The 26219-nt window shown below is 42.5% G+C and overlaps 1 protein-coding gene across 6 annotated transcripts in view; it reads left to right on the forward strand.

Annotated features, from left to right (window-relative positions):
• Positions 1 to 26219, forward strand: part of LOC137320587 (receptor expression-enhancing protein 1-like) — a 94874-nt gene that overhangs the window by 34536 nt on the left and 34119 nt on the right. For 4 of the 6 annotated variants that reach the window (XR_010962598.1, XM_067982274.1, XM_067982291.1 and 1 more), the window contains exons 1-3: positions 7320 to 7430; positions 8159 to 8235; positions 15287 to 15407. Coding sequence is in view for 5 of the 6 variants with exons in the window: in XM_067982274.1 (XP_067838375.1) it covers positions 7320 to 7430; positions 8159 to 8235; positions 15287 to 15407 (309 nt within the window). In the remaining variant the exon portion in view is untranslated. Of the gene's footprint in view, positions 1 to 7319; positions 7431 to 8158; positions 8236 to 15286; positions 15408 to 26219 lie in introns of those variants that run through there. The other 2 variants (XM_067982283.1, XM_067982302.1) reach the window with 1 other exon arrangement.

Genomic DNA, 26219 nt, shown 5'->3' on the forward strand with positions numbered 1-26219 from the left:
AAAGTTTTTCTTCATTTCACCTTTGGTCCTTTTGCCAATCACCTTAAATCTATGTCCTCTGGTTCTTGACCCTTCCGCCAATGGGAACAGTTTCTCTTTGTCTCGACCCTTCATGATTTTATATACCTCTATCAAATCTCCTCTCAATCTTCTCCGATTCAAGGAGAACAACCCCAGCTCCTCCAGTCTACCCCCCTAACTAAAGTCCCTCATCCCTGGAATCATTCTAGTAAATCTTTTCCGCACCCTCTCTAAGCCCTTCACAACTTTCCAAAGTGCGGTGCCCAGAACTGGACACAATATTCCAGTTGTGGTCAAACCAGTGTTTTATAAAGGTTCATCATGACTTCCTTGCTTTTGTACTCTATGCCTCTATTTATAAAGCCCAGGATCCCGTATGCTTCTTAACTGCTTTCTCAACCTGCCATCTTCAACGATTTGTGTACATATACCCCCAGATCTCTCTGTTCCTGTACACCTTTTAGAGTTGTGATTCTAGTTAATATTGCCTCTCCTCGTTCTTCCTACCAAAATGTATCACTTCGCATTTTTCTGTGTTAAATTTCATCTGCCATGTGTCCATCCATTCCACCAGCCTGTCTTTATCCTCCTCACTGTTCACTTCCAAGTTTTGTGTCATCTGCAAATTTTGAAATTGTGCCCTGCACACCCAAGTCCAAGTCATTAATATATATCAAGAAAAGCAGTGGTCCCAGCACCGACCCCTGGGGAACACCACTGAATACCTTCCTCCAGTCCAAAAATCAACCGTTCACCACTACTCTCTGTTTCCTGTCCCTGAGCCAATTTTGTATCCATGCTGCTACTGCCCCCTTTATTCCATGGGCCGCAATCTTGATGACAAGCCTATTATGTGGCACTTTATCAAATGCCATTTGAAAGTCCATATAGACCACATCAACCGCATTACCCTCATCTACCCTCTCTGTTACCTCATCAAAAAACTCTATCAAGTTAGTTAAACACGATTTGCCTTTAACAAATCTGTAATCAATCCACACTCATCCAAGTGACTGCTAATTCTGTCCCTGATTGTCGTTTTAAAAGTTTCCCCACCACCGAGGTTAAATTGAGTGGCCTGTAGTTGCTGGGTTTAATCTTACACCCTTTTTTGAACAAGGGTGTAACATTTGCAATTCTCCAGTCCTCTAGCACCACCCCCCTATCTAAGGATGTTTGGAAAATTATGGCCAGTACCTCCACAATTTCTGCCCTTACTTCCCTCAGCAAGCTAGGATGCATCCCATCCGGACCGGGTGACTTATCTACTTTAAGTACGGAATCTTACAACACCAGGTTATAATCCAACAGTTTTATTTGAAAATCACAAGCTTTCGGAGATACACCTGACGAAGGAGATAATCTCCGAAAGCTTGTGATTTTCAAATAAAACTGTTGGACTATAACCTGGTGTTGTAAGATTCCTTACATTCGTCCACCCCAGTCCATCACCGGCATCTCCACATCATGGCTACTACTTTAAGTACAGCTAACCTTTCTAGTACCTCTTCTCTAACAATTTTTAGCCCATCCAGTATCTCAACTATATCTTCCTTTACTGAGACTCTGGAAGCATCTTCCTTGGTAAAGACAGATGCAAAGTATTCATTTAGTAACTCGACCATCTCCTCTGCCTCCATGAGTGGATCTCCTTTATGGTCCCTGATCGGCCCCACCCTTCCTCTTACTACCGTTTACTGTTAACATGTCTGTAGAAGACTTTTGGCTTCCCTTTTATGTTGGCCGCCAGTCTATCATACTTTCTCTTTGCCTCTTATTTCCTTTTTCACTTCCCTTCTGAACTTTCTATATTCTGCCTGGTTCTCACTTGTGTTACCAACCTGACATCTGTCAAACACCTCTTTTTTCTGCTGCTTCTTACTCTCTATCTCTTTTGTCATCCAGGGAACTCTGGCTTTAGTTACCCTCCTTTCTCCCGCATGGGAATGTATTTAGAATGTACCTGAACCATCTCCTCCTTAAAGGCCGCCCATTGTTCAATTACAGTTTTGCCTGCCAATCTTTGATTCCAATTTACCTGGGCCAGATCTGTTCTCATCCCAATGAAATTGGCCTTCCTCCAATTCAGTATTTTTACGTTAGAGTGGTCCATGTCCTTTTTGTGGGAGAGATGGCAAAATAAATCAAGAAGTAGTGGTTTAGGAGACACCAAGTTTTGAGGTCCTGGGAATAATGAGTCAGAGTAGGAAACAACGTGAAGAGTTTTTGGCTCTGAAAATCCATGGGCCTTTGATCCCGGCATTAGTGCTGCTGACATGTGGGGAGATCAATTTGTAATAATGCCAATGGTGGGCACCCTTGCCATTAAGGGTGCATCTCGGGCACCCGCCAAATAGAGTAGACCAGGTATCCCATTGCAGGGCTTACCGGCTCTGTGGAAGGGTTCCAGGCAATTTACTTCCCTCCCCAGAAACCTGCTACCTGAGTGCCCTTCAGTCCCCTTTATAGGTGCTTTAAGTTGTCAGAAAGTTTTTAATTCAATGGGGGCCAGGCATTGATCAGAGCCCTAGACACGCAGGCCAGCCTTATTTCCGTTGGCTGGCTGCCTTCACTTAGGTGTACTAGCCTGCCAGCAGATTCCCAGGCTGGGGACAAGATAACACCCAGCCTGAGAGTCCCCTTCACTGTTTATACCCCTTACAAGGCCCATAAGATCTCTAACATTAGGTTGAGACTTTGCATTTGCAGGATCCGGCCTAATTTCCAACCCTTCCCACCCTCGCAAGGTTTATGGCAGGAGTGCAGCAGAAGGGCCAAGGGTTTCCATTCCCTTTATTTCAACAGAGTGGGATTGCATGAAGCAAGAGAAGCAAATAAGACAGAATATTAGGAGCTTAGGAGAGCGAAAAGTTTATATGATGCTCATTGCCCCACACCGTGAATATATAACTAACTCAATAGAGGATTATGCACTATAAACATGCCAACAAAAACTAGATAACCTTAGCTTATGTGATAATGTCGAGCCAATATAGATGAATAAATTTAAAAACTGCTGAAGTTTAAAATAAAAAAAGAAAATGCTGAAAATACACAGCAGGTGTATTGGTGAAGAGAAAAGACAACTTAAAGTTTTGAGTCCAGAGACTTCATCGGGAATACAAACTGGTAGATAAATGAGCTCCTTTATAGGACTCAACTAAATGATGAGTTTTTTTTGTCTCTGAATCAAGTTTCTGACACAGGGCACTAGCAATCTAGATTTGTAAAAGACGTAAAGAGTACAAAACCTCTGAAGAGGCAGAAGATTGTGGTACTGCAACTTGTGGTTCATGGGGACGTGAGATCTGCTTACAGGAAATGCAGTGAGACCATTACAAGAAACATTGAGGTTAATTTTGACTTTGTGCGATAGTGTAAAATGGGTGATAGCGAGTCAGCTGTTTTATGTTTTATCGAGTTTTATGTCTCTCCCGATTTTCATTTCCATTGAAATCAATACTGATTCGCTATCACCCATTTTACATTATTGCATAAAGTCAAAATTACCCCCAGTATCTCATTAAAATACCCTTAAATTGGTGGCATCAGGTTGTGAGAGAATGCTGACCCTTCATACCACACCATTGGCAGTTCCCCAAACACTCCTTAATTTATGTGTACTTGCATTAATCTGTACACCGTATTTGCTGTTCATGGTATGTTCTCTTCTCCGATAGGGAGACCAAACACAGATTGGTTAACTACTTTGCTGAAGATCTCTGTTCTCTCCACAAACATGATCCTCAGCTCCTTGTGACCTGCCACTTCAACTCTCCCTCCCATTCCCACTCCAGCCTTCGTCCATTTGGTCTTTGACACTGTTCCAACGTAATTCTCAGGAGCAATACTTCATCTTTCTCCTTGTCACTATGTAGCCCTTTGGCATAAACATTGACTTTAGCAATTTCAGACCTTAGCTATCTCCTCCATTTCCCTAACTATTTCTTCCATCCACCTTCCACTTCATTCCCCTCAATTTTGGAGTAGTTTTAACCCTCCATTTGCCTTTCCAGTGCCTGATTGAGATAATCTTTGTACATCCTCAGTTACTTATTTTTCACCTCTTTCTAGCTTTTAAACCTGATTCACAGGTTATTCAACCATTAACTACATCCTAATGATAGTAGTTATTTTGTTTAATCCAATAAAGGAGCTTTCTTACCTTCCACTTTCCAGTTCTGACAAAGCGTCTATATCAGAAATATAAACTTCTCCTCAGTTGCTGATGGACATACTGTGTGTTTGCAGTATTTTCTATTTTTATTTCATTGTTCAGTTAATATCAATTGGTAAATAAGAAGCTCAAATTAAAACACTGATTTCAAACTAATCAAAGTTTAATGACTTAGTAGATTGTCAAATTATCCTCAAATTGCAAACTTTCTACTTTAATAGAAACCTTGAATAATGTAGCAAATTATTAGAGTACAGCCATGGGATCTGTTACTTCCACCTCAGAAGGTAGCACCTCCAACAGCCTAGCACTCCCACCCCATAGTGCTGTGGTTTTGCTTGTGGTTGCCCTCCTCTGAGATGTTATCATTGTCACAGGTGTTTAGTGCTGAATACCTGTTTGTCAATTCAGCACTCTCAGGAGATCCCTACACTGCCTCCTGGCTCCTCTTCCTACCTGAATGGATAGTTATCCATTTCCCTTTTGCATTAACTTGCTGTGCCTGTGGGGTCACCTCCTCCTAGAATCTGCATCCCAGGAATCCTTCCCGCTCCCATACGTGATGGAGTATTTCCAGCTCCTCATCCAGCTCAGAAATTCATGAGCACTTGCACAATGCTATAATCTTTGGTTTTTAAGTCCCAAGCTCAGTGTGATCATCACTATTTTATGATTCACCTCTTTTTTATCTTTTTAAACTTTGGTGGTGATGGCAATCTGGGCCTTAGCCTTTCACCTTGCTGTCTCAGTAAATAAAGTACACCACCGGAGGTGCTAATGAGCCCTACAGACCAGGTTTGGTCTTGGTCTGTGCTGAGTTAGCTGATCTCAGTCAGTGGATGCAGTTCTGTTGAAAGAAGAAAGAAAGACAGACTTGCATTTATATAACGCCTTTCACCACCTCAGGACGTCCCAAAGTGCTCTACAGCCAACTCTTTCTGGAGTTTAGAAGAATGAGAGATGATCTGATTGAAACATATAAGATTCTGAGGGGGCTTGATAGGGTAGATGCTGATAGGTTGTTTCCCATGGCTGGAGAGTCTAGAACTAGGGGGCATTGTCTCAGGATACGGGGTCGGCCATTTAAGACTGAGATAAGGAGGAATTTCTTCACTCAGAGGGTTCTGAATCTTTGGAATTCTCTACCCCAGAGGGATGTGGATACTGAGGCGTTGAGTATATTCAAGGCTGAGATGGATAGATTTTTGGACTTTAGAGGAATCAAGGGATATGGGGATCAAGCGGGAAAGTGGACTTTAGGTCGAAGATCAGCCATGATCTGATTGAATGGTGGAGCAGGCTCAAGGGGCCGTAATGCCTACTCCTGCTCCTATTTCTTAGGTTCTTATGTACTTTTGAAGTGTCACTGTTGTAATGTAGGAAATGCGCCAGCCAATTTGTGCACAGGGAGGTCCCACAAACAGCAATTGTGATATGACTAGATAATCTGATTTAATGATGTTGGTTGAGGGATAAATGTTGGCCAGGACACTGGGGGGAGCTCCCCTGCACGTCTTCAAAAGAGGAACATGAGATCTGTTACATCTACCTGAGAGGACAGATGGAGCCTTGGTTTAACGGTCTCATCCTGAAAGACGGCACCTCCAATAGTGCAACGCTCCCTCAGTCCTACACTTGAGTGTCAGTCTAGATTATGTGTTCAAAGTCTCCGAGGTTGGACTTGAACCCTCAACCTTCTACCATCAGAGGTAAGAGTGCTACCCACTGAGCCACAGCTGAAACCGGGCAAAGGAGGGGAAAAGTCAACCAGGGTTCCCACACTTGGTTGAATAGCTGGTCCATACTTACTGTTGAGGCTGATACATGAGGAATGACCACTTGTGCAAGGTTATGACAGTTGGTCAGCAGCTGGGCTTCAGCATGAGTCAGCAACTTTAGGAGAAAAGGAGAGAAAAATTGCTTGCGAGGGCGGAAGGAAAGTGCTCCGACAATACGTCAGTTTGTTTTGTCGGTGGGATCTGTCACTAAGGCTGGGATTCTTCCCAGATAACCCTGCAAGTTAATACCCTAATACAGAGGATGTTCCTAGCTGGACCAGTAGCAGGCAAGCAGCATGAGTTCACCCTTTAAACTTGAGTGTACTTAAACGCACACTTGAGGACCGATTTTAACATACCCGTGCCCGATGAGGACGGTGCATGCGGGAGGTTAAAATAGAGACAGTGCCCTGCCCACCAGCTTTATGCCGCACGCATGCTGGCCAGTATCGGCTCCCGGTCCAGGAACGTCTCGATTTTAAAATTCTCGTTCTTGTTTTCAAATCCCTCCATGGCCTCGCCCCTCCCTATCTCTGTAACCTCCTCCATTCCTACAACCCTCCGAGATCTCTGCGCTCCTCCAATTCTTGCCTCTTGCCCATCCCTGATTTTAATCACCCCACCATTGGCGACTGTGCCTTCAGCTGCCTAGGCCCTAAGCTCTAGAATTCCCTCCCCAAACCTCTCCACCTCTCTCCCCTCCTTTAAGACATTCCTTAAAACCTACCTCTTTGAACAAGCTTTTGGTCACCTATCCTAATATCTCCTTATGTGGCTTGGTCTGAAATTTTGTTTGATTACGCTCCAGTGAAGCGCCTTGGGACGTTTTACTACGTTAAAGGCGCTATATAAATGTAAGTTGTTGTTGTTACTGTAACTCCCAGGTTTTTGGGGAGCGTGTGAGGCCCTCACTGCAGGCACTTTTTAAAAGAGGTTTCCTTGTGGGCCAGAAGGAGCAGGACTGCTCCAGTGGGACCCACAAGGAAACCCAGGCCCCCAGGCCCCCTGCCGCACTTGCCCAGCTCCTGCCCGGAGGCTTGACACCATTGACGCTGGGTTCAGGCAGGAGTCGGGCCTGGTATATTAAACGAAGCCTGGGAGTTAAAGTGGTCCGATCGAACTGCTGGCCCTACTTCTGGCAGTCCCCAGTAGTTTGCTTTGAGGATTCTTAAGTACAGTGATGGGTTTCCCCACTTGTCAGACACCCAGCTGACTAAAAAAATAAATTGAAGAAAAAGAGATACTGATACCAAGATTCCTCTTTTAAAATGGTTCAAAATAATTGCTAAATGATGACTGAACTTTAACCAATTGCCTTTAACCCAATGTTACATTTGTGATGTATGATGTACATTATTGTAACTGAAGTTTTCTTTTCCAGGCTGATTTTTGGCACACTTTATCCAGCGTATTCTTCTTACAAGGCCGTAAAAACAAAGAATGTCAAAGAATATGTAAGTAATTATCGTTATTACTGCAATGATAATTCCTGCAATAGAGGTTGGGGACAGTGGGAAATAGAATTTTTTAAAACTTATTTCTGAATTTCATAAAGAGAAATGTGACTTTAAATCCAGTATATAAATCACACCTGTGTATAAAACACTGCCCTATTGTATGGCTGCTTTATAATTCAAATCAGTGTAGAAGAAACAACCCCGTGCTTAGAGAATGAGTGAAAGAACTAGCATAACGCAGGCAATGTGGATCATTTGCGGTCCAACTGTGGTTGGTGCCCAGTGAATTTTTTAAACTGTAATTTGTCATCTATTTTCAATCACTGGAAGTTTCCCTTGAAGTCAGTGTCTATTGGGAAGGATGTATTTGAGTAGTTAATACACAGAGCTCCCCCTTGTTCCCTATAGAACTGCAGCTGTCCGTTTGTACTGCAGTTAAAGAGTGACCAGAATTGTGACCATTGGTACAGGGTGAATGGAAGAGCAAAAATCAGCTTCTATGAAGTGATTGTCCAATTGGGTTTGAGATTACTGGTGACAAATCTAATAAAAACACTCAAACCGATTTACAAAATGTAATTTTTTGCTGAGTACATTTAAGCCACTGAATACCTGATTTATTTATATTTAAACTCTGTTTGCGGGATAATTGCTATTTTGTATTCATGTCTTTGGAAAGATGTAGCTGGATCAAATCATCTTTTATATTTATCTTATTTAACCAGGTAAAATGGATGATGTACTGGATCATATTTGCACTGTTCACTACACTAGAAACCTTCACAGATCTATTTCTTCCCTGGTAAGGCACAGTGTTGTATTATTCTTATTATTTAATGGTATCCCAGCACAGATTGTAGACTTGTATCAGTTCACGTCCTATTGGTGAAGTGTAGCAATCTCTGCCTAGCGTATAGAGCACTAATTAAAAGAGAACATGCAGCACTAAATCTCCTTCTTCTTCCATCCACTGAATGTTTTATTTTTGTTATATAAAGAGATGCATCCAACCCACAATGAAGGGATTCAGTCCATTTATAAAGTAGGGGCTGAAATACTGAGAGATAGTAAGGTTTTTAGCAACAAGTCCACCCTGACCGAGACTAAAGCAAGAAACTTGTTTCTCCCCCACCCAAGTCGGCATCTACGTATCTTTTGCACTTTGCTGAATAGAAACATTTGTTGAAGTAATTTTCATTTTTTTTTATTTGGTAAGGGTCGTTCAGTTGTTTAAATTGTGACCTTTCCATGTTCTGGCTTCAAGAAAAATACTAAAATGAGGTGAACAAAGTGCTCACCCTTATCCAAATTATATAAAACTGGAACACATTTCACTCCACTGAAACAAAATGGCTACATTTTAAAGCAGGCGTGTCAAGAATATTCTATGAATTAAATGTAAAAGTCACTTCCCTCGACTGTTTCCATGATGTTGATTGGAACATTGACACTTGAGGGATGTTATTTTTTTTCATTGTGCTATACTGTCTGTTAATGTATTTAAAAATACAGTGAAAGCCTCTCACAACAGACTGAGTCATACTAGTTTAACTGATGCCCATTATAACCAGGGAAGGGACTGTCAATGCCTGTCTAATGACAGCTATTCTGAATCTTTCAAAATCCCATTAAGTTTCCCGCTTGTTGTGCTTGCCAAATTAGTCAGTGGAATAACTTCTGGCGTAGAATATTTAGTCGTAAAAGTTGAGTCAGCAAACCGCAGATTACAGAGTCAGACCATAACCTTGCGCTCTGGGAACTGGGTGGCACAGTGGGTTGGAACAGGCCTTTCACCTCTGGGACCCTGGATCAAATCTAGCGCAGAACGACGGGATAGAGAGCCTCTGGCTATGTGAAATAAATTTGGATAGTGCCAATCTAGCTCTTAGTGTGGCCCTACAGAAGAAAACTTCTAATTTGTCACTGTAAGAATATGGTTTAAAACAAGCACAGAAAATAGGAGGGAAAAGTCTGCATCTCTGTGAGGAAAGTAACTTACAGAAGCCCAAGAGGTCATTGAAAGGGTGCTGAGGCACTAGAATAAGGAAAAACCGTAAGATTCAAGAGACAGGCTGTCCTAACCTAGTATCAGCATACTAAAACCTGATAATGGTAAAAGGCTACGTAAACACGAAGACATTAAACAATCCTTGGTAGTTTCTGAGAGTCAGCAAAGTAGGAACAGGAGATAACACCAGCGGTGCTTACGTACAGAACAACGCAACCAAATAGTTTAAAAATGGGGCATGCTCCCTCCCAAAAGTTAGAGCTCTCAAGAGAATGGTCGGAAGTCCATTGCTACAGGCAGTCCGTGGAGGTCAGTTCTGAAGAACGGACAGATCAGGTTGTATTGATTGCTTGTCATTAATGTAATCTGTATTATAACTATAATAACTGTTGAATGTAATGTTGAAGACAGCTGTAGTGCAACTGTGTTGTAAGTCCATCTATCAAACTTGCTATTTTATAACCACTCGGTCTAGAATCAAACGGAAGTTATTATTGGTGGATTAAAAACCCATAGTTGCAACAGTGACAGGAGAAATCTGCTAACAGCCACTTATTGGCAATGTAATTTAGACAGGTCTAAGGGTAGTTGAAGCGGGAAATGGAAAACTGCCATGCTGTTGCTCTTCTGGGCTTGGGACAGAGTGGATGGAGCTTTGCTATCATCTGCATCTACTTTACCTTAAATGGAAAATGTTCTATTCACTAGCACTGGTGATCTCAGAGAAACAAATTTGAAATAAACTCCTGCTCCCTGCCTGATTTTCCTCTGTGCAACTATGGCCTGATGATCCAATATGCACAGGGTTAGGAACAGGTAAACCTGTCCCATTTTGTCTCTGGTTCACCTAATTGTTCGGTCAAAGCACACCTATTATTAATAGATGATCATAGAATTTTATAGCACAGAAGGAGGCCCTTAGCTCCATCACACCTTTACTTACTCCCTGAAAGCGCTATCCGCTCGGTCCCATTCCACTGCCCTTTCCTCACACACTTTAAAATGTTTCTTTTTCAAATATTTATCCACTTTCCTTTTAAAAGCCATTATGGATTTTGCTTCCACGACTGTTTATGGCTGAGTATTCTATGTCCCAACAACCCTCTGCATTAAAAAAATTCTCCTAACCTCTCCCTTCATTCTTTTGGCCCTCTAGTTGCTGATTCACTGACCAGTAGAAATAGTTTCTCCCTATTTACCGTAGCAAAATCTTCACCATTTTGAGTACCTCCATCAGTTCTCCTCTTAACCTTCTCTTCTGTAATGATAAGAGTCCCAGTTTCCTTAGTCTGTTATTATAACTAAAGCTTCTCATCCCAGTGAATCTCTTCTGTACCCTCTCCATGGCCTTGACATCCTTCCAAAAGTAGGGCACCCAAAACTGTGGTCTAACCATTGATTTGTATATATTTAGCATTACCTCTTTACCTTTGTATTTGATATCCTTATTTATAAAACCTAGAATCTCATCTTTTTTTTACAGCCTCATCAACATTTAAAGATTTGAGTATATGCATCCCTAGATCTCTCTGCTCTTCTATTCCTTGTAAAGTTTTACAATTTAGTATATATTTCTTCTCCTTATTTTCCTCTTAAAATGTGTCACCTAACATTTCTCCACATTAAATTTCATCTGACATCTATCTGTCCAATCTAGTAACCTATGTCCTCCTGAAGTTACTTACAGTCCTCTTCACATTCCCCTACTTTTGTGACACCTGCAAATGTTGATGTTGTGCCCCTATACCCAAGTCCAGATCATATATATATATATATATATATCTATATCTATCTATCGTCCCAGCTGATCCCAGGGTACCATACTGTTTACATCCTTCCGGTCTGAAAAACATTCATTACATCGAGTTTCAGGTTGGTAGGTTGTAACTAGTGGAGTGCTGCAAGGATCGGTGCTTGGGCCTCAGCTATTTACAATCTATATTAATGACTTAGATGAAGGGACCGAGTGTAATGTATCCAGTACAAAGATAGATGGGAAAGTAAGCTGTGAGGAGGACACAGAGAGTCTGCAAAGGGATATAGACAGGTGGGTGGGCAAGAAGATAGTAGGTGGAGTATAAAGTGAGGTTATTCACTTTGGTAGGAAGAATAGAAAAAGAATATTTTTTAAATGGTGAGAAACTATTAAATGTTGGTGTTCAGAGATATTTGGATGTCCTTGTACAAGAAACACAAAAAGTTAGCATACAGGTACAGCAAGCAATAAGGAAGGCAAATGGCATGTTAGCCTTTATTGCAAGGGGGTTGGAGTACAAAAGTAAGGATGTCTTGCTACAATTGTACAGGGCTTTGGTGAGACCTCACCTGGAGTACTGTGCACAGTTTTTGGTCTCCTTATCTAAGGAAGGATATACTTGCCTTAAAGGCGGTGCAACAAAGGTTCATGAAATTGATTCCTGGGATGAGAGGGTTGTCCTATGAGGAGAGATTGAGTAGAATGGGCCTATACTCTCTGGAGTTTAGAATAATGAGAGGTGATCTCATTGAAACATAAGATTCTGAGGGGGCTTGACAGGGTAGATGCTGAGAGGTTGTTTCCCCTGGCTGGAGAGTCTAGAACTTGGGGGCATAGTTCCAAGATAAGAGATCTGCCACTTAAGACTGAGATAAGGAGGAATTTCTTCACACAGAGGGTTATGAGTCTTTGGAATTCTCTACCCCGGAGGGCTGTGAATGCTGAGTCTTTGAGTATGTTCAAGACTGAGATCGATAGATTTTTGGACTCTAGGGCAATCAAGGGATATGGGGATCGGGCAGGAAAGTGGAGTTCAGGTCAAAGATCAGCCAAAATCTTATTGAATGGCGGAGCAGGCTCAGGGGGCTGTATGCCCTACTCCTGTTCCTATTTCTTATGTTCTTACGTTCTTACATCGAAACCACAGCACAAAAACAGGCCATTCAACCCAACTGGTTTATGTTGGTGTTTATGTTCCACAAAAGTGTCCTCCCTCCCTACTTCATTTCACCCTATCAGGATACCCTTCTATTCCTTTCTCTCTCATGTGTTTATCTAGCTTCCCCTTAAATGTATCTCTGCTTTTTTCCTCAGCTACTCCTTGTAGTAGCGAGTTCCACATTCTTACCACTCTTTGGGTAAAGAAGTTTCTCCTGAATTCCCTATTGGATTTATTAGTAACTATTTTATATTTATGACCTCTAGTTTTGGACTCTACCACAAACGGAAACATTTTCTCTACGTCTACTCTATAAAACCCTTTCATTATCTTAAAATCTCTATCAGGTCACCCCTCAGCCTTCTCTTTTCTAGAGAAAAGAGTCCCAGCCTGATCAGCATTTCCTGATAATTATATCCTCTCAGTTCTAGTATCATCCTTGTGAATCTTTTTTGGACCCTCTCCAATGCCTCCATACCCTTTTTATAATATGGAGACCAGATTCTATACAAGTTTAAGTGCTGCTCTGTGTTTTCTATACTTTAACGAACTTCCTATCCATCTTGCCACCTTCCTTTTAATACACATAATTCAGTATACTGTATCCGCTGCACACAATGCGGTCTCCTCTACATTGGGGAGACCAAACGCCGACTGGGTGATCGCTTTGCTGAACATCTCCGCTCTGTCCGCAAGCGTGACCTTGACCTGCCAGTCACTTGCCGTTTTAATTCCCCTTCCCACTCCCACTCTGACCTCTCTGTCCTCGGCCTCTTACACTGTTCCAATGAAGCTCAACGTAAGCTCGAGGATCAGCACCTCATCTTTCGTTTAGGTACTTTACAACCTTCCGGACTCAACATTGATTTCAATAACTTCAGGTCATAACCACTGCTCCCATTTTTTCAGTCAACTAGTGCTGGTAATGGTTCTGATGCTGCCAATTACAGCTACTCCTGACCAATCTTTTGTTTCTTATCTGTACCATTACCACCTTCCTTCCCTTGCACCATCATCCCTTTTGTCATTTAATCACTCCTGCCCTCCACCCTATCACAAACCTTCCCTTTTGTTCTTTCCTCCTCTCCCCCCTTTCCCTGGCTCTGTACTTGCTCAAAAACTTTAACTCTTTTAACATCTTCCAGTTCTGACGAAAGGTCTTCGGCCTGAAATGTTAACTCTGTTTCTTTCTCCACAGATGCTGCCTGATTTGCTGAGCTCCTCCAGCATTTTCTGTTTTTATTTCCTTTTAATACATATACTCTAATTTTATCAGGAAGCCTTCTATGCAGCATCTTAGGTAGCAGTCACTGCATTTCTTTTATCAATACACTCTGTTATTTCCTCAAAAATCTCTAATAATTCTAGGAACATTAGGAACAGGAGAAGGCCATTCAGCCCCTCGACTCTGCTCTGCCATTGAATTAGATCATGGCTGATCTGCACCTAAATTCTATTTTCCCTCCTTTGTTCCATATCCCTTGATACACTTGCCGAACAAAAATTGAACTCTCTCAGTCCTGAAAGCTCCAATTGTCCCAGCATCCACAGCCTTTTGGGGGAAGAGAGTTCCTAATTTCTACTACTCTTTGTGTGAAAAAGTGCTCCCTTACCTAAGGAAGGATATACTTGCCTTAGAGGCGGTGCAACGAAGGTTCACTTGATTGATTCCTAGGATGAGAGGGTTGACTATGAGGAGAGATTGAGTAGAATGGGCCTATAATCTCTGGAGTTTAGAAGAATGAGAGGTGATCTCATTGAAACTATAAGATTCTAAGAGGGCTTGACAGGGTAGATGCTGAGAGGATTTTCCATTGGCTAGAGAGTATAGAACTAGGGCACATAGTCTCAGGATAAGGGGTCGGACATTTAGGACTGAGATGAGGAGAAATTTCTTCACTCAAAGGGTCGTGAATATTTGGAATTCTCTACCCCAGAGGGCTGTGGACGCTCAGTCATTGAGTATATTCAAGATTGAGTTTGATAGATTTTTGGACTCTAGGGGAATCAAGGGATATGGGGATCAGGTGGGAAAGTGGAGTTGAGGTTGAAGATCAGCCATGATCTTATTGAATAGCGGAGCAGGCTCGAGGGCCGGTATGGCCTACTCCTGCTCCTATTGCTTAAATTCTTATGTCTGGTTTCGCTCCTGAATGGCCTAACTCTAATTTTAAGATTATGTCCCCTTGAGGATGATCTCACACTTGCCCACTTAAACTCCATTTGTCATAGTTTAGCTCACTAACTTAATCTGTCGATATCTCTTTGCAACCTCCTGCTCCTCTCTGCAATATTTACCGTCCCTGCTAACATCGTTTCATTTGCAAACTCAGATATACAACTCTATATTCCTTCATCCAAGTCATTAATAAATATGGTGAAAAGTTGAAGCCCCAGAACACATTCCTGGGGAGCACCACTTGTCACATCCCGCCAATCAGAGTATGTATCCCTTATCCCCACTACTGACTCCTACCTCCCAACCAATTTCCAACCCAAGTTAAAAGGCTACCTTCAATTCCGTGCACTCTGTGCGAGTTTGTCAAGCAATGTGTGCCTTTTACAAATCTGTGCTGACTGTCCTGAATCAACCTATAACTTTCAAATTGAGTTTCGGCGGGCAGCTGACTGACAACATGTAGATGAGACCCGGGAGTTAAAATACCCGGGCCTGAAATTTCTGCCAGTGGGTGTATTTTACACTCCTCGCACCTCGCCCATCTGAAACCCATTCAGGGTTAAAATGTATGTGTGTGTGTGTGTGTGTGTGTGTGACAGACAGGTCGGCTGAAGTACACTCGGGGTTGGCTGGTAACTGATTTCTCCTGAGCATCGTCTGTTTATCTTGTTGTGTATTGTGATGTAAGGGTAGCTGCTCTGATTGTATGTGGACTGCATTTCACAGAAGCTTCTCTTGTCCCCCCACCCAGGTTTCCATTTTATTATGAACTTAAGATCGCTTTCGTTATTTGGCTGCTCTCCCCTTACACGAAAGGCTCCAGCGTTCTCTACAGGAAGTTTGTGCACCCAACACTCTCTTCTAAAGAGCAGGTGAGAAAGGTTTTGAAATAACTTCAATTTTCCAATACACTTGGTTGCTACAGTTATTAAGCTGGGACTGTTAAACACTGTTTTTCTCTCTGAAAACTTCTATCAGACTCATAGGAACAGGAGTAGGCCATTCAGGTCCTCGAGCCTATTCCTCCATTCAATTAGATCATGGCTGATCTGAATCTTATCTCCATTGAACCATCTTGGTTCCGTAGCCCTTCATACCCTTACCTCACAAAAATCTATCAAGCTCAGTTTTGAAATTTTCAATTGACCCCCAGCCTCAACAGCTTTTTGTGGGGAGAGAGTTCCAGATTTCCACTACCCTTTGTGTGAAAAAGTGCTTCCTCACATCACCACTGAATGGCCTAGCTCTAATTTTAAGGTTATGTCTCCTTTTTCTGGACTCTCCCATCAGAGGAAATAGTTTCTGTCTATCTAACCTATCAAATTCTTTAATCATCTTAAACACCTCAATTAGACTCCCCCATGTGAGCAAGCCATGTCACCAAGGTCTAGGAATAAAAATGAGCATGGACCAGGATTAACATCATTTTGCACAAACATTCTGCACTGCAATTCATGCAAAATTCCCACTGCACCTTCTATCAGTTCGAACTCAGACCATCACATGTCAGACCACACTGTTGCAAGCTTACATACGCAGCATAGAAAAGTGCCTGGAGCTCTCCCAGCTTCCCCAGTAGAAAAAGTCTTCAGTTGTTTAATGGTATAAACAGTCCTATTCTCTTTTACTCCATTGTCTACTGATACTCTTATGCCACCTGGCTGCCTTGTATTAAACTCTAATTCTTGGCAAGCAACGAGCATCAGTGCAAAAGCAGACTCAGATTGACCATCTTTCGGTGTGGGTACAGGTGCAATGTTCTAATATCTTTGTCTATGTCAAGAGTTTCTGTAGACTGCGCTTAGAGTCACTTTGGAGTACATCCAAAAAAAACATTTAGAATATTGGAATGTGCAGGTCTGGAAGAGACCATTGCGGTCCATCTGACTGGTTTCAAAGTTTGAAAAATACCTTGCACCCCTCCACCTTTGTCAGCCTTAGCTCAGTTGGTAGTACTCTTGCCTCTGACTCAGAGGTTGTAGATTCAATACCCTCTCCAGAGATTTAAGCACATAATTCAGGCTGACACTCCAGTGCAGTACCGAGGCAGTGATGCACTGTCAGAGGTGCTGCCTTTTGGATGAGACGTTAAACCGAGGCCCAATCTGATCTCTCAGGTGGACATAAAAGTTTCCCATGGCACTATTTAAAGAAGAGCAGAGGAGTTCTCCCCGGTATCCTGGCCAATATTTATCCCTCAACCAACACCACTAAGAAACAGATTATCGCTCTTCAAGAAAGGAGGGAGAGAAAACAGGGAACTATAGGTTAGTTAGCCTGACATCAGTCATCAGGAAAATGCTGGAATCTATTATTTAGGATGTAGTAACAGCACTTAGAAAATTATAATATGATTAGGCAGAGTCAATATGGTTTTATGAAAGGGAAATCATGTTTAACAAATCCATTAGAGTTCTTTGAGGATGTAATTAGAAGGGTAGATAAAGGGGAACCAGTGGATGTAGTATATTTGGATTTCCAAAAGACGTTCGATAAGATGCCGCATAAAAGGTTGTTACGCAAGATAAGGGCTCATGGGGTTGGGGTAATACATTTGCATGGATAGAGGATTGGTTAAAGGACAGAAAATAGAAAATAGGGATAAACAGGTCATTTTCAGGTTGGCAGGCTGTAACTAGTGGAATGCCACAAGGATCGGTGCTTGGGCCTCAGCTATTTACAATCTATATTAATGAGTTAGATGAAGGGACCGAGTGTAATGTATCCAAGTTTGCTGACGATACAAAGCTAGGTGGGAGGACACAAAGAGTCTGCAAAGTGATATAGACAGGTTAAGTGAGTGGGCAATAAGGTGGCAGGTGGAGCATAATGTGAGGTTATTCACTTTGGTAGGAAGAATAGAAAAGCAGAATATTTTTTAATGGTGAGAAACTATTAAATGTTGGTGTTCAGAGAGATCAGGGTGTCCTCGTTCAAGAAGCACAAAGTTAGATTGCAGGTACAGCAAGCAATTAGGAAGGCAAATGGCATGTTGGTCTTTATTGTAAGGGGGTTGGAGTACAAGAGTAAGGACGTCTTGCTACAATTATACAGGGCTTTGGTGAGACCACACCTGGAGTACTGTGTACACTTTTGGTCTTTTTATCTAAGGAAGGATGTATTTGCATTGGAGGCGGTGCAATGGAGGTTCACTAGATCCTGGGATGAAAGGGTTGTCCCATAAGGTGAGATTAAGTAGAATGGGCATTTGCTGTCTGGAGTTTAGAAGAATGAAAGGTGATTTCATTGAAACATATAAAATTATGAGAGGGCTTACATAAGAACATAAGAAATAGGAGCAGGAGTAGACCAATCGGCCCCTCGAGCCTGCTCCGCCATTCAATAAGATCATGGCTGATCTGATCCTAACCTCAAATCTAAAGAACACAAGAAGTAGGAGCAGGACCCGGCCACTCAGCCCCTGGGCCCGCTCCGCCACCCACAGGGCCTTGACCGATCCAAACTCAGCTTCATGTCCAATTTTCTGCCCGCTCCCCGTAACCCCTAATTCCCTTTACTTCTAGGAAACTGTCTATTTCTGTTTTAAATTTATTTAATGATGTAGCTTCCACAGCTTCCTGGGGCAGCAAATTTCACAGACCTACTACCCTCTGAGTGAAGAAGTTTCTCCTCATCTCAGTTTTGAAAGAGCAGCCCCTTATTCTAAGATTATGCCCCCTAGTTCTAGTTTCACCCATCCTTGACAGGATAGATGCTGATAAGTTTTTCCCCTGGCTGGCGAGTCTAGAACTAGGGACATAGTCGCAGGATAAGGGGTCGGCCATTTAACATAGGAACAGCAGTAGGCCATTCAGCCCCTCGTGCCTGCTCCGCCATTTGATAAGATCATGGCTGATCTGTGATCTAGCTCCATATACCTGCCTTTGGCCCATATCCCTGCCTTTGGCCCATATCCCTTAATACCTTTGGTTGCCAAAGGGTCTATCGAGCTCACATTTAAATTTAGCAATTTAAATTTGCGGAAGAGTGTTCCAAACTGCAACCACCCTTTGTGTGTAGAAATGTTTTTTAATCTCACTCCTGGCTCTAATTTTTAGACTGTGCCCGCTACTCCTAGAATCCCCAACCAGCAGAAATAATTTCTCTCTATCCACCCTCTCTGTTCCCCTTAATATCTTATAAACTTTGATCAGATCATCCCTTAACCTTCAAAACTCTAGAGAATACAACCCCAATTTGTGTAATCTCTCCTCGTAACTTAACCCTTGAAGTCCGGGTATCATTCTAGTAAACCTACGCTGCACTCCCTCCAAGGCCAACATGTCCTTCCAAAGGTGCAGTGCCCAGAACTGCTCACAGTACTCCAGGTGCGGTCTAACCAGGGCTTTGTATAGCTGCAGCATAACTTCTGCCCCCTTGTACTCCAGTCCTCGAGATATAAAGGCCAGCATTCCATTTGCCTTATTGATTATTTTCTGCACCTGTTCATGACACTTCAATGATCTATGTACCTGAACCCCTAAGTCCCTCTGGACATCCACTGTTTTTAACTTTTTACCATTTAGAAAGTATCCTGTTCTATCCTTTTTTGATCCAAAGTGGATGACCTCACATTTGTCTACATTGAATTCCATTTGCCACAGTTTTGCCCATTCACCTAATCTGTCAATATCGCTTTGTAATTTTATGTTTTCATCTACACTGCTTACAATGCCACCAATCTTTGTGTCATCGGCAAACTTAGATATGAGACTTTCTATGCCTTCATCTAAGTCGTTAATAAATATTGTGAATAATTGAGGACCCACGACAGATCCCTGCGGGACTCCACTAGTCACATCCTGCCAATGTGAGTACTCACCCATTATCCCTACTCCTGTCGCCTTTCACTCAGCCAATTTCCTAACCATGTCCGTACTTTTCCCTCGATTTCATAGGCTTCTATCTTAGCTAACAGTCTCTTATGTGGGACCTTATCAAATGTCTTCTGGAAGTCCTTATAAATAACATCCATTGACATTCCCCTATCCACTACTTTTGTCACCTCTTCAAAAAATTCAATCAGGTTTGTCAGGCACAACCTACCTTTCACAAATCCATGCTGGCTCTCTCTGATTAACTGAAAATTCTCGAGAGGTGTTCAGTCACCTTATCTTTAATTATAGACTCCAGCATTTTCCCCACAACAGATGTTAGGCTAACTGGTCTATAATTCCCTGGTTTCCCTCTCTCTCCTTTCTTAAAAAGCGGAGTGACATGTGCAATTTTCCAATCTAGAGGGACAGTTCCTGAATCTAGAGAACTTTGAAAGATTATAGTTAGGGCATCTGCAATGTGCTCACCTACTTCCTTTAAAACGCTGGGATGGAAACCATCTGGTCCTGGGGATTTGTTACTCTTTAGTGCTATTATTTTCTTCATTACTGTTGCTTTACTTATGTTAATTTTATTGAGTCTCTGTCCCCGATTCAATATTAGTTTTCTTGGGATTTCCAGCATGCTATCCTCTTTTTCTACTGTAAATACTGACGCAAAGTAATTATTCAACATGTCTGCCATTTCCCCATTGTCAATGACAGTATCCCCACTTTCAGTTTTTAAGGGGCCAACACTGCTCCTGACCAACCTCTTTTTCCTATTGTAACTATAAAAGTTTTTCGTATTGGTCTTGATATCCCTTGCAAGTTTCTTTTCATACTCTCTTTTTGTAGCTCTTGCTATCTGTTTTGTGACCCTTTGTTGATCTTTGTATGTTTCCCATTCTCCAGGATCTGTGCCATTTTTTGCCTTTTTGTATGTCCTTTCCTTATGTCTTATACTGTCCCTTACCTCTTTAGTTGTCCATGGCTGTTTTTTTTGGCAAGTAGAGTTCTTGCCCCTCAGGGGTATAAACCGATTCTGTATCTCGTTAAATGTTTCTTTAAACATTTCCCATTGATCATCAGTCGTTTTACCCATTAACAGATTTGCCCAGTTTACTGTGGACAGTCTCTGTCTCATCCCATTGAAGTCGGCCTTACCTATGTCTAGAATCTTAGCAGCTGATTCACTTTTTTCCCTTTCAAACACTACATTGAACTCGATCATGTTATGATCGCTATTGGATAGATGTTCACGCACAGTTACGCTGTTAACTAAATCTGGTTCATTACTCATTACTAAATCTAGTATGGCTTGCCCCTTGTTGCCTCTTGGACATACTGCTGTAGAAAACTATCCCAGACACACTCAAGAAATTCTGACAGTTGCTAGTCTGCTTTTCCCAATCTATGTGAAGGTTAAAGTCCCCCATTAAGACCACTATGCCTTTTGTTACACGCTTGTCTAATCTCTGCATTTATACAATCCAGCACTTCAGAGCTGCTGCCATGGGTCCTATACACAACTCCCACTATAATCTTAGATCCTTTCCTATTTCTCCATTCAACCCATAAGGTCTCTGTTGGCTGCTTACCTCTCGTTATATCCTCCTTTATCATTGAAGTTATTTCATCTCTAATCACTAAGGCTACTCCTTCCCCTCTTCCATTTTCCCTATCTCTCCTGTAGACCTTATAACCTGGTATATTTAGTTCCCAATCCTGACCATCCTGCAGCCATGTCTCAGTAATAGCTATCATGTCATACCCTCCAATTTGAATTCAAACCTGTAGTTCATTTAATTTATTCCTTATACTCCGTGCATTTGTATATAGAACTCTTAGTTGGGCCACACACCCTAGCCTGACCTTCAGCTTTGATGCTGGGTTAATCGCCTTGTGCCTTCTAGTTTTCACTATATCTGTGTTGCCTAAAGTACACTTTCTTTCTGCTGCTCTACGCTTTTCCCTTTCACTTGTTCTTGAACAACTGTTTGTACTATTTGTATTGTAAATTTCCCCTGGTGCTTCCCCTCTTGCTGCTCTCAACTTTACTCCCTTCTGACTCCCCGCTCAGGTTCCCAACCCCCTGCCACTCTAGTTTAAACCTTCCCCAACAGCACAAGCAAACACCCCTGCAAGGACATCAGTCCCGGTCCTGCTCGGGTGTAACCCGTCCCATTTGTACAGGTCCCACCTTCCCCAGAACCGGTCCCAATGTCCCAGGAGTCTAAATCCCTCCCTCCTACACCATCCCTGCAGCCACGCATTCATCCAGTCTATTCTTCTGTTCCTATACTCACTAGCACGTGGCACTGGTCGTAATCCTGAGATCACTACCTTTGAAGTCCTGCTTTTTAATTTATCTCCTAACTCCTTGAATTCACCTTGCAGGACCTCATCCCTTTTTTTACCTATGTCGTTGGTACCAATATGGACCACGACTACTGGCTGTTCACCCTCCCCCTCCAGAATGCCCTGCAGCCGCTCCGTGACATCCTTGACCCTAGCACCAGGGAGGCAACATACCATCCTGGAGTCACGTTTACGGCCGCAGAAACGCCTATCTGTTCCCCTCACAATTGAATCCCCTATCGCTATAGCCCTGCCACTCTTCTTCCTCCCCTCCTGTGCAGCAGAGCCACCCGTGGTGCCACGAACTTGGCTCTTGCTGCTTTCCCCTGATAAGCCATCTCCCCCAACAGCATCCAAAGTAGAATATCTGTTTGAGAGGGAGATGGCCCCAGGGGACTCCTGCTCTACCTGCCTAGTCCTTTTACTCTGCCTGGCAGTCACCCATTTCCTTTCTGCCTGCGTAATCTTTACCTGCGGTGTGACCACCTCACTGAACGTGCTATCCACGATAGTCTCAGCGTCGCGGATGCTCCACAGTGAGTCCACCTGCAGCTCCAGCTCCGAAATGCGGTTAGCCAGTCGCTGCAGCTGGACACACTTCCTGCTCACATGGTCAGAGAGGAGGAGGAATTTCTTCACTCAAAGGGCTGTGGTCCTTTGGAATTCACTACACCAGAGGGCTGTGGATGCTGAGTCGTTGAGTATATTCAAGGCTGAGATGGATAGATTTTTGGACTCTAGGAAAATCAAGGAATATGGGGAGTGGGCAGGAAAGTGGAGTTGAGGTCGAAGATCAACCATGATCTTATTGACTAGCAGAGCAGGCTCACGGGGCCGTATGGCCTACTCCTGCTCCTATTTCTTATGTTCTTATCTGGTCATTATCATATTGCTGTTTGTGGGACCTTGTTGTGTGCAAATTGGCTGCTGTATTACCTTACATTACAACAGTGACTGCACATCAAAAGTAATAATTGGCTGTGAAGTGCTTTGGGATGTCCTGAGGTCATATTTAAATACGAGTTCTTTCTTTCATAGCCCTAATATTATTTTGAAAGAACACTCTGCCTGCACTGTAATTTAAATAAGAACATAAGAAATAGTCATGATGTGGAGATGCCGGTGATGGACTGGGGTTGACAATTGTAAACAATTTTACAACACCAAGTTATAGTCCAGCAATTTTATTTTAAATTCACAAGCTTTCGGAGACTTCCTCCTTCCTCAGGTAAATGTTTTTTAAAACATTTACCTGAGGAAGGAGGAAGTCTCCGAAAGCTTGTGAATTTAAAATAAAATTGCTGGACTATAACTTGGTGTTGTAAAATTGTTTACAATAAGAAATAGGAGCAGGAGTAGGCCATACGGCCCCTCGAGCCTGCTCCGCCATTCAATAAGATCATGGCTGATCTTCTATCCCAACTCCACTTTCCCACCCTATCCCCATATCCCTTGATTCCCTTAGTGTCCAAATATCCATCGATCTCAGTCCTGAATATACTCAATGACTGATCATCCATAGCCCTCTGAGGTAGAGAATTCCAAAGTTTTATAACCCTCTGAGTGAAGAAATTTTTTCTCATCTTGGCCCTAAATGGCCGACCCCTTATCTTAAGACTATGACCTCTAGTTCTAGACTCTCCAGCCAGGAGAAACAGCCTCCCAGCACCTACCCTGGTCAAGTCGCTAAGAATTTTATACGTTTCAATGAGATCACCTCTCATTCTTCTAAACTCCAGAGAATATAGGCCCATTCTACTCAAACGCTCATCATTGAACAACCCTCACATTCCAGGAATCAACCTAGTGAACCTTTGTTGTACCCCCTCTAAGGCAAGTATATCCTTCCTTACGTAAGGAGATCAAAACTGTACACAGTACTCCCGGTGTGGTCTCACCAGAGCCCAATATAATTGCAGCAAGACCTCCTTATTCTTGTACTCCAACCCCCTTGCAATAAAGGCTATCATACCATTTGCCTTCCTAATCGCTTGCTGTGCCTGCATGTTAACTTTCTGTACAAGGACACCCAACATTTTTTAGTCTGTCACCTTTTAAAAAATATCCTGCTTTTCTATTCTTCCTATCAAAGTGGATAATTTCACATTTCCCACATTATACTCCATCTGCCATCTTCTCGCCCACTCACTTAACCTGTCTATATTCCCTTTACAGCCTCTTTGTGTCCTCCCCACAGCTTATTTTCCCACCTACCTTTGTATCGTCAACAAACTTGGATACATTACACTCGGTCGGTCCCCTCATCTAAGTCATTAATATAGATTGTAAATAGCTGAGGCCCCAGCACTGATCCTTGTGGCACCCCACTAGTTACAGCCTGCCAACCTGAAAATGACTTGTTTTTTCCTACTATCTGTTTTCTGTCCATGAAACAATCCTCAATCCAAGCTAATATGTTACCCCCAATCCCATGAGCCCTAATCTTGTGTAACAACTTCTTATGTGGCACCTTATCGAAGGCCTTTTGAATATCCAAATATACTGGTTCCCCTTTATCTACCCTGCTAGTAACACCCTCAAAAAACTCTAATCGATTTGTCAGGCACGATTTCCCACTGGATTCCCACTGCCTCTCCTCTAAATTTAAACACAAATAATTGCATATCGGACCAGATTGTTACAGTATTTGTTTGCATTTAAATCATTTACAGAAGTTTAGGAACTAGGTAATACTATAAGTATAAGGCAATAGTATCTTAAATATGTAGTATAGAAAAGTGCTCTTTTTCAATAGTCTGTTTGGGCAGATTGCAAAACAGAAAGCACAAAATGAAAATACTCATCCAGCCTTTTGCTTTTGATTTCAGTCCAAAAGGACATGGCAATGTTGTGAAGGTAAACAAGTGATCTTGTTGATAGATAGGATATGGGACTCGAAACTCAGCTCTGTGCCGATCAGAATGGCAAGGTTATGTACAACCTGGTCACTAGTCTAAATGTACTTGGGCATCTGAGTCAGAAGTGGAGTCTGGCGGCTACCGGAGTCACCTAAAAAAAGGCTCTGACCAATTTAGCAGTGGCCTGAACGCCCATGCAGATCGGACACAGGCCTCTGCCTTGCCACGTTGGTTATGGTTGCGCTCATCTCATGCTTGGAAAATGGGCCCAACGATGTTGAATTTAGGTCCCTGTGTTCCTCATTGTAGTGAACTGGTTAATTTTGGTACTTCTATGAGATGTTACCTGTATTAAATAAGGCACCGACATTGAACTCGATCCTATTTAGTATCTATTCTCAACTCGCTGGCTCAAGGCCAGGTTAGACAAGGTTAAAAGATATCATAGATGTTCCAGATATCACTGTACATTGCTGACAGTTGCTGAGAGTTAAACAGTTCTGTGTACTGACTTTAGATCACCAAACCTAAAATTAGTCTGAAGAAACATTTGTACAAGATTGTAAAGATGTTTGTTGAGTGCAGTCACAGGGGAAACTATCGAATAAACAAGTCCATTTCTTTACAAAGCAGACAGGTTTTCACCCAGCACAGATACCATGACCTGGCTGGAATTAGTACTGTTCCCATCGATACCACACCTGTGCCAAGCATTCAAATCTAACTTAAAATCCCAACCAGTGTGACTAGGATCACTGCATCCATTGCACAATGATGTGCTGTAACATGCCATGTGCCTGTTGCAAATCCCTTGTGACTGAACTGACTGCCATCATAGCTGATTTGCCAGACAGCTTAATTACATTTTTATTTTGCTCCGTGACAGAGTAAAGCACTGAAGGGCAACAAAATGGCACTGATGGAGAAAACAGTTGTTATTAATAGCTTTTTAAAATAAAGCGGCCAACCCACTGTGATGGGGGTCATGCTGTGCCAAAGTGTTGTACTAGAGCGTAGTGGACATCCTTTGATTTTCTATATGGTGAGATTTTGGAGTAGAATTTCTGTGGGGGTCCTCCTGATCCTCCACCGTAATGTCGCTTATGCCATTTCCCCAGGGTTTCCGTGGATCTTCCACCAAAGTTACAGCGGACGATCATAGGAACATAGGTACATAGGAACAGGAGTAGGCCATTCAGCCCCTCGTGCCTGCTCCGCCATTTGATAAGATCATGGCTGATCTGTGATCTAGCTCCATATACCTGCCTTTGGCCCATATCCCTTAATACCTTTGGTTGCCAAAAATCTCAGATTTAAATTTAGCAATTGAGCTAGTATCAATTGCCGTTTGCGGAAGAGAGTTCCAAACTTCTACCACCCTTTGTGTGTAGAAATGTTTTCTAATCTCACTCCTGAAAGGTCTGGCTCTAATTTTTAGTCTGTGCCCTCTACTCCTAGAATCCCCAACCAGCAGAAATAGCTACTCTCTATCCACCCTATCTGTTCCCCTTAATATCTTATAAACTTCGATCAGATCACCCCTTAACCTTCAAATCTCTAGAGAATACAACCCCAATTTGTGTAATCTCTCCTCGTAACTTAACCCTTGAAGTCCGGGTATCATTCTAGTAAACCTACGCTGCACTCCCTC

This window comes from Heptranchias perlo, chromosome 1 (genome assembly GCF_035084215.1).
Source record: "Heptranchias perlo isolate sHepPer1 chromosome 1, sHepPer1.hap1, whole genome shotgun sequence".
Lineage (NCBI taxonomy): Eukaryota > Metazoa > Chordata > Chondrichthyes > Hexanchiformes > Hexanchidae > Heptranchias > Heptranchias perlo.